General features: G+C 34.5%; 1 protein-coding gene across 1 annotated transcript; it reads right to left on the reverse strand.

The window, feature by feature from the left end:
- Positions 1 to 940: 940 nt before the first annotated feature.
- Positions 941 to 8616, reverse strand: paqr7a (progestin and adipoQ receptor family member VII, a). Its single transcript, XM_030147797.1, has 2 exons — positions 8529 to 8616; positions 941 to 2273 (listed from the first exon to the last, which is right to left on the reverse strand). Exon 2 carries the CDS (start codon positions 2244 to 2246, stop codon positions 1182 to 1184), a length of 1065 nt encoding a protein of 354 aa, XP_030003657.1. The 5' UTR covers positions 2247 to 2273; positions 8529 to 8616; the 3' UTR covers positions 941 to 1181.
- Between the last annotated feature and the right edge of the window lie 3562 nt (positions 8617 to 12178).

Consider the following 12178-nt stretch of genomic DNA (forward strand, 5'->3'; position numbering starts at 1 on the left):
CCCACAGAGCTTATTTCAGGTATCTAACCAAATCAGTTCTACACAGAACCATGACTTCGAGGGTACAGAAAGTGCAAATGCTAAGTCACCTCCATGTGGATGTGTCACTGGAATTAGACTACAGACGTCTAAATGATGCTTGTCCTTTTTGATGTAAAGTTGCTCATTGGCACATGTGCTAAAAAAAACTTTCTGGCATCTGTGTTACTTCCACATTATGCAGTCTACTGCACATGCAGAATAGTCTTTCACCCACCCCTTCCTGCTCGGTCCACTGGGCACACAGACTGAACACTGCAGTCACTTCATAGATTTTAAAATCTTTAAATAAGACATAAAACTTCCCTAGTTTTAGTAATAGGTTTTCTTTTTTTTGCAGGTTTATGTCTTCTGTCAGTAGATTTACATACATCTCTTTCATTGTGGTCTATGGGGAAAATATGTAGTAGTTGACTTTTGGCTGTTGGACCCAAAATGGCCACTGGGGGAACTGTGTCTTCCATCTATTTTCTAAACCACTTTTGCCGCATTTCCACAACCTGGAACCGGCTCGACTTGGCTCGGCTCGACTTGACACAGGTACCAGGTCCTATACTGGAGACTGTTTCCATTGCAGGACAGGACCGACTTTACAGTACCTGGACGTCATAGCGATATGGCGCGTTACTTCCGTGTCGTCTGCTCAGAGAGTTGCTGATAAACTCGCTCGTTGCGTGTTGTCTCGTCAAGCTCATGCTGAATTTTTAAGTCTGAACCTCCTCGACAAACCATGGTGTAGTTTTGGGCTGTCATCATGTGGATTAACCTACCGCTATATTTACTGTCAACTTCCACATCTGGTTTTTGTAAAACGGTGGATCACAGAGACGACTCTCTGACCAATCAGTGGTCTGCAGTGTTTACATGTCATGTTTTAGTATCTAGTCCCCAGTCTTGGAACCTCAGCGGAGGTGATACCAAAAAACTAGTACCGGGTACCAGATTCCAGGTCCTTTTTCATAATGGAAACGCAAAAAGGCAGAGTCGAGTCGAGCCAATACCACGTAGTGGAAACGCGGCATTTGTCCTCATGAGGGTCAGAGGGGTGCCTATGGGCAAAGGGGGGTTACATCCCAGATGCGTCACCACTTCATGTATTGAGTTCTATTACTAACTCCAGGACATTCAGTCTACTTTCTGCTTCATTTGGACTTGCTTTTTAGATCAAGAACTTGCTTGACTTTTCTCAGCATCAAGGTAATAATGAGCACACAGGCAATCAGAGTGAAAACATACAACCTCACAAAGAGGCCGGCCTCCCCGGTACCATGCAGACTTGAGTACAACCACCTACGGCCGACGTAGTCTAGGTAGGACGCTTGAATCTGACACAAAGTGCAAAACGACAGAAAGACGTGGAATATCTGATGACTCTGTCCAATAAAATTGCAGCGTCCGGGGCAGCACCTCTCTACGATGGGGAAGGCGAAGAAGAAGGCACAGCTGAGGAAGAACGCCACCTGGCCAAAGTGGAAGATAAGCGCTGGGTCATCGCTGGCCTCAGACGAGGATAAAAGCCTCCTGACGACTGGGCTGATGTCCCAGGCGTAGGCGACGGCTGAGGGGATGACATGTCCGACTTTACGAACCCAGACCGAGAAGTTGTGGTTTTGGACTTTGCCGTAACAACATCCCAGACATGAGAGACAGCTGAGGGTAGCGGCAACGGGCATGAAAACCCCATGTATGTGTTTGTGAAAACCCTCATCCACAGCATAGTAAAAGTGCACTACAGCGCTGCCGTACTGGTACTGCGCCACCCCGACGTAGTCCAGGAAGTAGAAGGTATAGTGACTCAGCTCACATTTGCCGCCCAGTAGGTGAGCCGCTACACTGAAGGCTGAGTAGGTCAAGGACGACAGGACGAGGATCAACAGAGGCCACGAATGATGATCGTTAACGAAGTCCACATTCTCAGTAAGTTGGCACAGTTTAACCAGCAGGATTAAGAACGCCAGCAGGTGAGTCCAGATGTTGATGGTCTCATTGTGGCGCTGGAACAGGGACAGGAAGTAGTAACGCCAGTTCTGGTCTGTGGGCCGGTAGCCCATGCAGATGTAGCGCTCCCTAAAAGATTCGGGAACGTCAGCGTCCCTCACGGTGCCGGGCATGGACGGGGCTGCCTCGGTCAGCATCCGAGGAACCTGCCGGATCTGCTGCAGGCTGATGAACAGTCGGCCCAGTCGCTCCATCGCTATCGTCGCCATCGCTGTACTGATGCAGACGACTGGTTCCTGAGAACAAACAGGCACATTAAGGAAAATCTGTCATGTCCGATAAATCTTTAGTATAAAAGCCAAGTGGCCTCTGTGTGCGTGTGTGCGTGTATGAGTGTCTCGGGCATCACATAAAATCCAGAAAGTGCTGACTGCTGCAGTTTGGCATACTTTTGTATTTTTGGTCAAAGAACAGATTAGCGAAAATGGCAAGTTGATAGAACCAATATTTTGGGAGATATTAGCAATTTTGGAATACAAAAGCCTTACAATCACATTGCTGTACCCACATGACATGGGCGTAATTAAAAGTAAAGGTAGTTTTTGCCATAAAAAATATAGAATATTTACAGTAAATATGAAAAATATAAGATACACTCAAATCTAATGGAAAGACTTGTGTTATTTGGCCATTGTAGTAATAAATTGTGGTAAATTAAATACACATTTGCAATCAAAATTGTCAGCATTTTTCAAAATGTACCATGTGACAGTGCTATCAGTTTTTTTTAGATAAAAATTTGCTTTTTTCCAATAAACTCATTGTTATGTGATAGCGATTGATAACAGTGTTGTGATTAATCTGTCACATAACATGGTATCTACTACAAAATAAACTTGTTTGTAAAAATACATTGATATAAAATTGAAGAGCAAAAGTTCAATAAAATTTTTATGTTTCTTTTAAAGTCACGTGACATGGATGTAATTGAAAGTAAGTGTAGATTTTTCCATAAAAATATATCACATTCACAGTAAAAATGTAAAATATAAGTTATACTCAAATGTAATGGAGACTGGTCAATAAATCGTGGTAAATTAAATACATATTTACAACCAAAATTCTGTTTACTGTTGTGCCATGTGACTCCATTCTATTTTATATCTTCTTTTTTTCTGACAAGATTTTTGACCAGTAAATTCAATGTTACATGATAGTAATTGAACACTAGGCTTAACATTAAGAATAATCCCAGAATAACAAGATCCACCTTTTTAACCCTTTCATGCACGAATTATGAGAACCTTAATCAAAATATTTTCCTGAGTGTTTTTATTCCTCTTTAGGCATGAAAAAAACAATGCAATTGAAAATTTTGCTCTGAAAAATAAATAAATAAAATAAAAATAATTTTTTTAAAAATTTAAAAAATGCATAAAAAAACAACAATGAAAAAAAAAATGTTATGAACCTATTTTTCATGAAGTTGTAAAAATGTCCACTCAGCTGGACACCACACGTTTAATTTTTGATGCACAGAAACATGTATTTACTGATAAATTGTGTGAAAACCATGGGGACGGCTTGTGATTCTGGGGGTTTATGCTCAGGAGAGATCTACATAATATTACCAATTCATGTCGGAAAAGATATGTAGTGTATTAAAACTTTAATAAAGATATGTGTTAAAAAAAAAAAAAACCAACAACGAAAAGAACAACAAAATCCATGTATATGTCACAGGAGAGACTGAAATCCAGTAGGATTCATAATCCTACTAGGACAGATAGGAATTTTAGTTTGTCCTAGGACAAACTGAAATCCTACAAGAAATTAGGATCTGAAGATGAACCCTAACCCCCTAACCCCCCCCCCCTCCCCAACCCTAACCCTAACCCTAACCCTAATCCTAACCCTAGAGGATTTCAGTTTGTCCCAGGACAAACTAAAATTTCAATCTGTCCTAGTAGGATTTGTAATCCTACTAGGACAGATAGGGTTAGGGTTAGGGTTAATCTTCAGATCCTAATTTCTTGTAGGATTTCAGTTTGTCCTAGGACAAACTAAAATTTCAATCTGTCCTAGTAGGATTTCAGTTTGTCCTAGGACAAACTAAAATTCCTATCTGTCCTAGTAGGATTACAAATCCTACTAGATTTCAATCTCTACTGTGACATATACAAGAGAACAGCTGTAGAACAGCTGTCCACTGTAGTAACCAGTATGCATGAAAGGGTTAAACTAATCTCCAAAATGACAAACTCAAGGTTTTAACACAGCATTGATCCAACCAATGAGTACAGTCACAGAGGCATTTATTCACTTTTTATATATATTTTCTGTCATTTATTTTATTTCACATTATTTCATTGCAATCCTTGAATAAAGACAACTGCATTTGAGTAATAAAAAGAGAACTAAAACCCTGATTCATGCACAAAACTGAAAAAGATGGAGGTTTAATGTTGTTAAAAGGTCATATGTAGCCCTTAGATCTGCCACTGTGGAAAAAATAGGTTCTGGTTAATTTGCAATAACAACCAGCTTTTCCTACATTTGTGACTTCCTGCACAGAACATTCTGGTTCTGTTGGCTCTCGTGGCTAATTAACATGTTTTTTGAGGGCCAGTCTTTTACTACCGCCGCCCCAGAACAAAACTTCCACTTGTGCAAAAGCCTTTTCAAAACCTAATGAGCTGACACAGACTCATGTTTCTCAGAGGAGACATGCTTTTCAGTCCGAGCACGGCGGGAGTTTCACATTTAGTTTCACCACAACACAGAAATACTGCAGACACTGAGCAAAGACAGGACGTCAACGACACTGGATGGAGTACATCTGTCTGAGTCTGGTTTATAAAACAACTCCAGCAGACAAATATCATTTTTCACTTGTTAGTCTTAACCTTTATGAGTGAGTGAGTGATTTTCTAAAGTTTTTTTTGGTTCTAAACCTGCTGCCTTGTTTTATTAACCCATAAAGACCCAAACATCCACTGACAACCAAAACCATCTACTGATCTGAAATGTTTAATACCTGTTGATCCACTAATTCTATCAATGCAGGTAAATAATTGGTGTAAAATGCAGTTTGTCATCTTTTCATGGTCATCAGATATGACCCATTTGGACGTTCAGAGGTTCCGTAGTGAAGGTGGAAACACCGTCATCTTCTACAACATTGATTCACCAGTAAAACCAATGGAATTTGATAAATGACAGTGGATGGACACACTTGGATTATGTTTGGTTAATGATAAATTTGCTGGAAAAGTCACTTTTTTCTTCAGTTTTCTCTTTTTCTGATATAACCCTCAACTGTAATCTGAGCTTTTTATGGAAATCTACATGATCAATAAAGTTGATATAGAAAAATACCTGATTTTCACTGAAAAAAAACAAAAAATACAGAGGATAATATTATAATAAATGATGATAAATCACTTAAGAAAAATTAAACATAGAGAAAAAGTCATTTGGGAACTGCCACAAAAGGAGTACAGTGTGTTTATGGGTTAAGAAGAAACCTGCAGACATTGAAGACAAGTGAATCCCTACTCTGATCTTTTACCCAAATCCCTAAAATGAGTCACGACTCATGGATGTGTGTCTGTTTACTCAGATCAGTTGAATCGTACCACATTCCAAACACCATCACCCATAAACTTCTTGCAACGTTTAAAACAAAATGACTATAGAGTAGGTGTGCCAAACAAATGGCCCACAGGCCAAAACCAGCCCATCAAGGAGTCCAATCCAATCTGGGATGAATTTTTGAAGTGAAAAAATTACACAGATTATATATTAAGTAATATATTTTGGAGTTCCAGTTGCCTAAATGTTTTGTGCATTTGTACGTCCTCTAGTAATCTGTAAGTTACACTGTACATGTGTAAATGTTAAACTGAGGCCTAATATTGTTAAAATTCACTTATTTTTCTTGAGAAATTTCAGGTTCATCTTTGTTCAAGTTACTCTCACTGTGTGTGATGAAGCTTGTAAATGTAAGCATTTTCATAACGTAGCCTAATTTTGCTTTTTTCCTGCATTAAAATCAAGCCAAAAATTTTGTTATCATGGTATTATTTAACTGGTCTGGCCCACTTCAGATCAAACTGGGCTGTATGTAGACAAAATGGGGAAGTCAAAGATTATACTTTTTACTCCTGACAAGTAACTACAGCATGTACAGTTGCGGAAAAAATGATCAGATCATCAAAAGTCATCAAAAACAATAGTTATGCAATCCAGTACTAACTCCTGTGTGTATCATGTGACTAAAACAGACAGAAAAGAAAACATGGAATGCCGAAAAGTACTGTTTTTGTCGGTACAATGCCATAGATATTGATGTAAGTGATTTGGGTTATTATCAAGAAAACATGGAAAATGGATAGATATCAGCTCTGAAATTAAACTGTTACGAGCTATTTTTGTTGTTATCATTATATTTGTCCAAACAAATGTACCTTTAGTTGTACCAGGCATTAAAATGAACAAGAAACTGAAGAAAACAAGGGGCGGTCTAATAATTTTGTCTGTAATAGTGCTGAAATTGGATATAATAGTAAAGTTTGACACAATAAAATAAAATGAAAGTGATTAAATTGATTAAATTGGGTTGAATTAAACTGAACGTACGCGCTGAATTATAATCCAGTCATATATTATTACGCGAAATAAGACCAATTCTAATGAAACATTCATTATTAACCTTATCATTCTTTTGGCAAAATTCCACATTCACAAATGCAAGTTCTCTCATCAAAAAACATCTTTTATTGCTTTTCACAGTGAGGTCAAACAGTACATCGACTCAATTAAGTTTTCTCTTAATCAAAAGGTAACAAGAACTGTGAACATCTGTAAATATTTTGGCTTTTTTTTTGGAAACCCCTACACCCCCTGGCAAGTTATGTGATGTGTTTCTCATGTTTTATGTTAAATACTTGTAATTTTACATTCCTTGCACAGTTTATTATTATTTGCTGAAGATCTTCATTTTTGCAAAACTGGCAAATGATAAATAAACTATGCATATATTTAAAAAAAAAAAAAGATCTGCTCTTTGATGCTACTTATTACTTATTACTTTTTTTTTTTTTTTTTTTTTAAATATATATACTTCTTAGAGTGTATCTGGCAAGTTATGTGATGTGTTTCTCATAATTAATGTTAAATACTTGTAATTTTACATTCCTTGCACAGTTTGTTATTATTTGCTGAAGATCTTCTTTGTGAAACTGGCAAATGATAAATAAACTATATATATATATATATATATATATATATATATATATATATATATATATATATATATATAAAGATCTGCACTTTGATGCTACTTATTACTTTTTTTTTTTTTTTTTTCAAAAATATATATATTTCTTAGAGTGTATCTGGCAAGTTATGTGATGTGTTTCTCATGTTTTATGTTAAATACTTGTAATTTTACATTCCTTGCACAGTTTGTTATTATTTGCTGAAGATCTTCATTTTTGTAAAACTGGTATATGATAAATAAACTATATATATATATTAAAAAAAAAAAAAAAAAAAGATCTGCACTTTGATGCTACTTATTACTTTTTTTTTTTAATATATATACTTCTTAGAGTGTATCTGGCAAGTTATGTGATGTGTTTCTCATGTTTTATGTTAAATACTTGTAATTTTACATTCCTCGCACAGTTTATTTGCTGAAGATCTTCATTTTTGTAAAACTGGCAAATGCTAAATAAACTATACATATATTAAAAAAAAAAAAAAAATCTGCACTTTGATGCTACTTATTACGTTTTTTTTTTTTTTTTTTTTTTAATACCTATATATTTCTTAGAGTGTATCTGGCAAGTTATGTGATGTGTTTCTCATATTTTATGTTAAATACTTGTAAATTTACATTCCTTGCACAGTTTGTTATTATTTGCTGAAGATCTTCATTTTTGTAAAACTGGCAAATGATAAATAAGCTATACATATATAAAAAAAAAAAAAAAAAAGATCTGCACTTTGATGCTACTTATTACTTTTTTTCCCCATATATATATATATATATATATATATATATATATATATATATATATATATATATATATATATATATATATATATATATACTTTTTACAGTGTATCTGAGGCAAAGATCAGAGTACTTCCTCTATCACAAGAACAATCTCACATTTCTGTCCATCCGCCCTTTTTTAAAGACACACTAAAGCCCGGCCGTGGCAGTGGGGTTCCTCCGGCCCCCCCTCCTGTCTAACCGGACTAACAGGACCAGAAGAACCCGTTCCTGGATGATCTTTACAGCTCCTTCCCATGATCCTGTGTTTAATAATGAGTATCAAATCCCCCTCGGTTCCAGTCCTGGTCCCAGCTCCTGTTCTGGTCTGGTCTGTTCTGTCTGTGGATCAACCTGACCCACTTCACACAAGTTGTGCAAACTCTGCGCACATCCCTGACACTGTTTGCGCTTTTTGTGCACCATCACACACACACTGTTGACTTCAGTGGATCATCACACACAGGATAAGCAGCTCATTCCTCACCTCTCAGTGGTTTCCCCAGGGAGCAGTCCTCTTCCCCCTCCTCCTCCTCCTCCTCAAATGATCTCGAATGTCGTATGGAGGGAACAGATAACTGCAACAGGCTTTTAGTCACTGAACACAAGAACAGGCGGAAAAAGGGCAGCTCTTACCAAAATAAAAGCACCAAACTGACTGGAAACCGTGCACCCCCAGTGGTACTTAGAAGAAGCCCAGGGGGGACTTGAAATTTTTTGGGGAAAATACATTAAATAAGTCATCATGTGCTGAATACAAAATAAATAATGAGAATTAATGCTGAAATATAAAACGCAATAAATACATTCATATAATAAAACTGACAATCCTGACCTTATTTCATTTCAATGTATATATTTTTTGGAATTATTATTATTATTATTATTATTATTATTATTATTATTATTATTATATACCAATTTTATCTTCCGTACTGCCAAACTTCAGTCTGTCAGTATTCTCTGAAATATCATGGACCAAATCTGTGGAATAATCTACGACCTGAACTTTAATCAACATCTACTTTATCATTGTTTAAAAAGCATCTGAAAAGGACTTTAATTTATGAAAAAATGTAAGGCTGTATATCACTTGATTTGTATTTGATGATTTTTAATGTGGATTACATTTTTATTGTTTTTACTTTAGTTTATTATTTCAGTCATATTGTATTTTTTAAAATTCTTTTTTCGTGTATTGTTCATTTCAGGGGAGGTATTCATATAAGCCTTCTTTTTTGGCTTCTAACCTCTCCTGCACAATTTTGTTACTAGTTTGAATGTTGTTTTTTCCATTGCTGTTTTTATTTTGTGCAAATAAATAAATAAACAAATACATAATAATAATAGTAATAATAATAATAATAATAATAATAATAATAATAATAATAATAATAATTATTATTATTATTATTATTATTATTATTATTATTGTTATTGTTATTGTTATTGTTATTACTGTCTGTCATCTTGTTTAAGTTTTGGTAACATTTTAAGAACATTTCTATTTTGTATTATTCAAGATGAGTTTGAGTAATTAAGTAATTATTTTTGTTGTTGAAGGGTTCATTTATTCATTCATGACCATTTAATTTATTTTTCTTTGCAATGAAAGAGGGCACTTTTCAGTTTATACTTTGCACAAAATTTGCTTATAAAGATTTGTTATTTTTAATATATTAAAGTTAAATATATGTTATTTGTTTACAAAGTTTTGAAAGAAAAACAGACACTTTTGGCTCAGGAACAAATTTTTGCCAAATTTTTTCAATCAAAAATGCTGAAGCGATAGTTGGGGTACTTGGCTAAAATATATATATTTCAGGAGGTATTCCACTGTAAAAAGTTTGAGAACCACTAATCTAGATCACCACAGACAACAGAATTATGCTTTATAATAATAATAATAATAATAATGATAATAATAATAATAATAATAATAATAATAATAATAATCACCATCATTATCATCATCAGAACTACTAAGCACAAAAGGCTTTTCTTTATGAGCAAGCGCTAAAAAAATTAAGATAAAAATCTGCTTTATTACTAAGTATGTTTTCATATGCAAGGAATTTGCCTAGGTGTAATTGGAGACAACATTAACAATACACATATATTTATAAAACAGAGAAATCAAAAGAAATACACAATAAATCCAATATACTAGGTATATAAAAGTAAAAATAAAATAACAAAATTAAATATAATCTAAATTAATATACATTAATGTTATATTCTACATTCATCGAGCTATTTTTTCGCCAATACTGACCTAATTATTGACACCAAACACTCATTCATTTTTAATATGGGAATCCTTTCAGTGTCAGTTTTTTGTCATGATAGTATCTTTTAGATTTTTTTTTTTTTTTTTAAATGACAAAATAAATTTAATGAATATTACACGCAAAGTTAAATTTTTTTTTTTTTTTTTTTTTTTAAAACAATGTATTACAGCAGCCAGTTATTGGTCAGTGACTAGCAGCAACACTGATTTTTATGCAGTATTATTTTTGTGCATCGTTAAACAGACTTATACTGCTTTAGCACAAAAAATTTACTTTAATTATTCATTGATTCAAATGGGTCTCAAGGGCAGATTTATTTAACAATATGATTGTAACTTTTGTTTAATTTTCATATAATAATACTTCTGTTATTTTGATATCTACAAAATGAGTGTATTTGATGCTGGAAAATAAATGACCTAAAGTTAAAAATGTAGATGTTAAAATAATAAATAGTGTTAAATCTCTTAGGAAAGAATAGACACAGAGAAAATTGGAAGTCAGTACTAAAATATTTAAGGGTTAACAAAAAGGGGAAAAAAAGCAGTAAGTTCAGGTAATGTCAAAAACAGATGTGGGGTCTTTTATTTTGAAAATCAACACCGGAAATGTGTATCAACTGTTCCAGACAAGGAAAAGGCATTAAATTATGAGTTTTTCTAAAAGATACATCTGAAAAAAAATTGGCATGTGAGCAGGATTTACCTTCTTAAACCTGTCTACAGCTCATAGATGGAAAAAAGAAGCACATTTTTACTCTGTTCATTGTTTATATATTAGAGAAAAAGTTAAAAACAGATATTAACTCTTTGCTTTAGTTCAGTTATATCCTGATTCATAAGGTGATTTAAAGTCTGAAACAAAACCACTGAATTAATATTAATGACATTGTATTAATGGGTGATAATCGGTAAGACAGTCAGAGTCTTGTGTCCACAGTGAGTGGGTGTGTTTGCTCTTGGAACATTCCTTCTCAATGACTGCATCAGCACAGTCGGCTCTGGTTTACACTGTTTCGCTATTAGAGTGGGTTCAGATGGATTCAGATGGGACATGAGGAAATTCACTGTATGGAATAGTGTCTGAAAGATCCCAGTGTTTTAGCTTCCAAATACAATATATGCACCACAGAGGGAAAGGAATCAGTACACTATATTGGCTGATGATTGGATAAAGGTGTTCCAGTCAGTTCCATGGACACAGGTGGATCAAATGAAACACCTATGCATAGTTCTATCCATATAAAATGTATAGTAAAGAGTTGGGTTTGTTGTGCCGAAAACTGCTCCCCCTTCCTAAGTCAGCCATGAAGAGGACAATGCACCAAATTCACCCTGTCACATTTTTTTTTTAACCCTTTCATACATAGTGGTCACTCCAGTGGACAGTTCTTCTCCAGCTCTTCTCTTGTATATTCATGGGTTTTGCTGTTTTAGTTCCATATCAGCCAACACAGTGGACACTTCTGCATCATGTAACATTGCTGTTCTTGATAAACCTGATCTGCAGTAACACGTTTGAGTGTAAATCCATTGTTATTAGACTGTAATTATCCTTTTTTCTTTCACAAAATGGGTATTTTTGCATATTATCCCCATGAAGTGAGTACTAACTAGTATTAGAGTATGTTTAAATATGAGAAAACATCAGATTAGCAGCATGAAAAGTGTTTTTATTTCATAGTTTTCACAGTATACCAGTAAATACACATTTCTTTGCTTCAAAAATTAAACGCATCATATCCATTTGAGTGAACTTTTTTGCAACTCCATGAAAAACAGGTTCATAAAAAGCTGTCAATCGCATTGTTTTTTTTTTTTTTTTTTTTTTTTTCATGCCTAAAGAG

This window comes from Sphaeramia orbicularis, chromosome 11, assembly GCF_902148855.1.
Source record: "Sphaeramia orbicularis chromosome 11, fSphaOr1.1, whole genome shotgun sequence".
Classification (NCBI taxonomy): domain Eukaryota; kingdom Metazoa; phylum Chordata; class Actinopteri; order Kurtiformes; family Apogonidae; genus Sphaeramia; species Sphaeramia orbicularis.

Bases quoted from the DNA above. Each gene is read 5' to 3' on its own strand.
- paqr7a (XM_030147797.1), bottom strand. From the start codon at position 2,246: ATGGCGACGATAGCGATGGAGCGACTGGGCCGACTGTTCATCAGCCTG.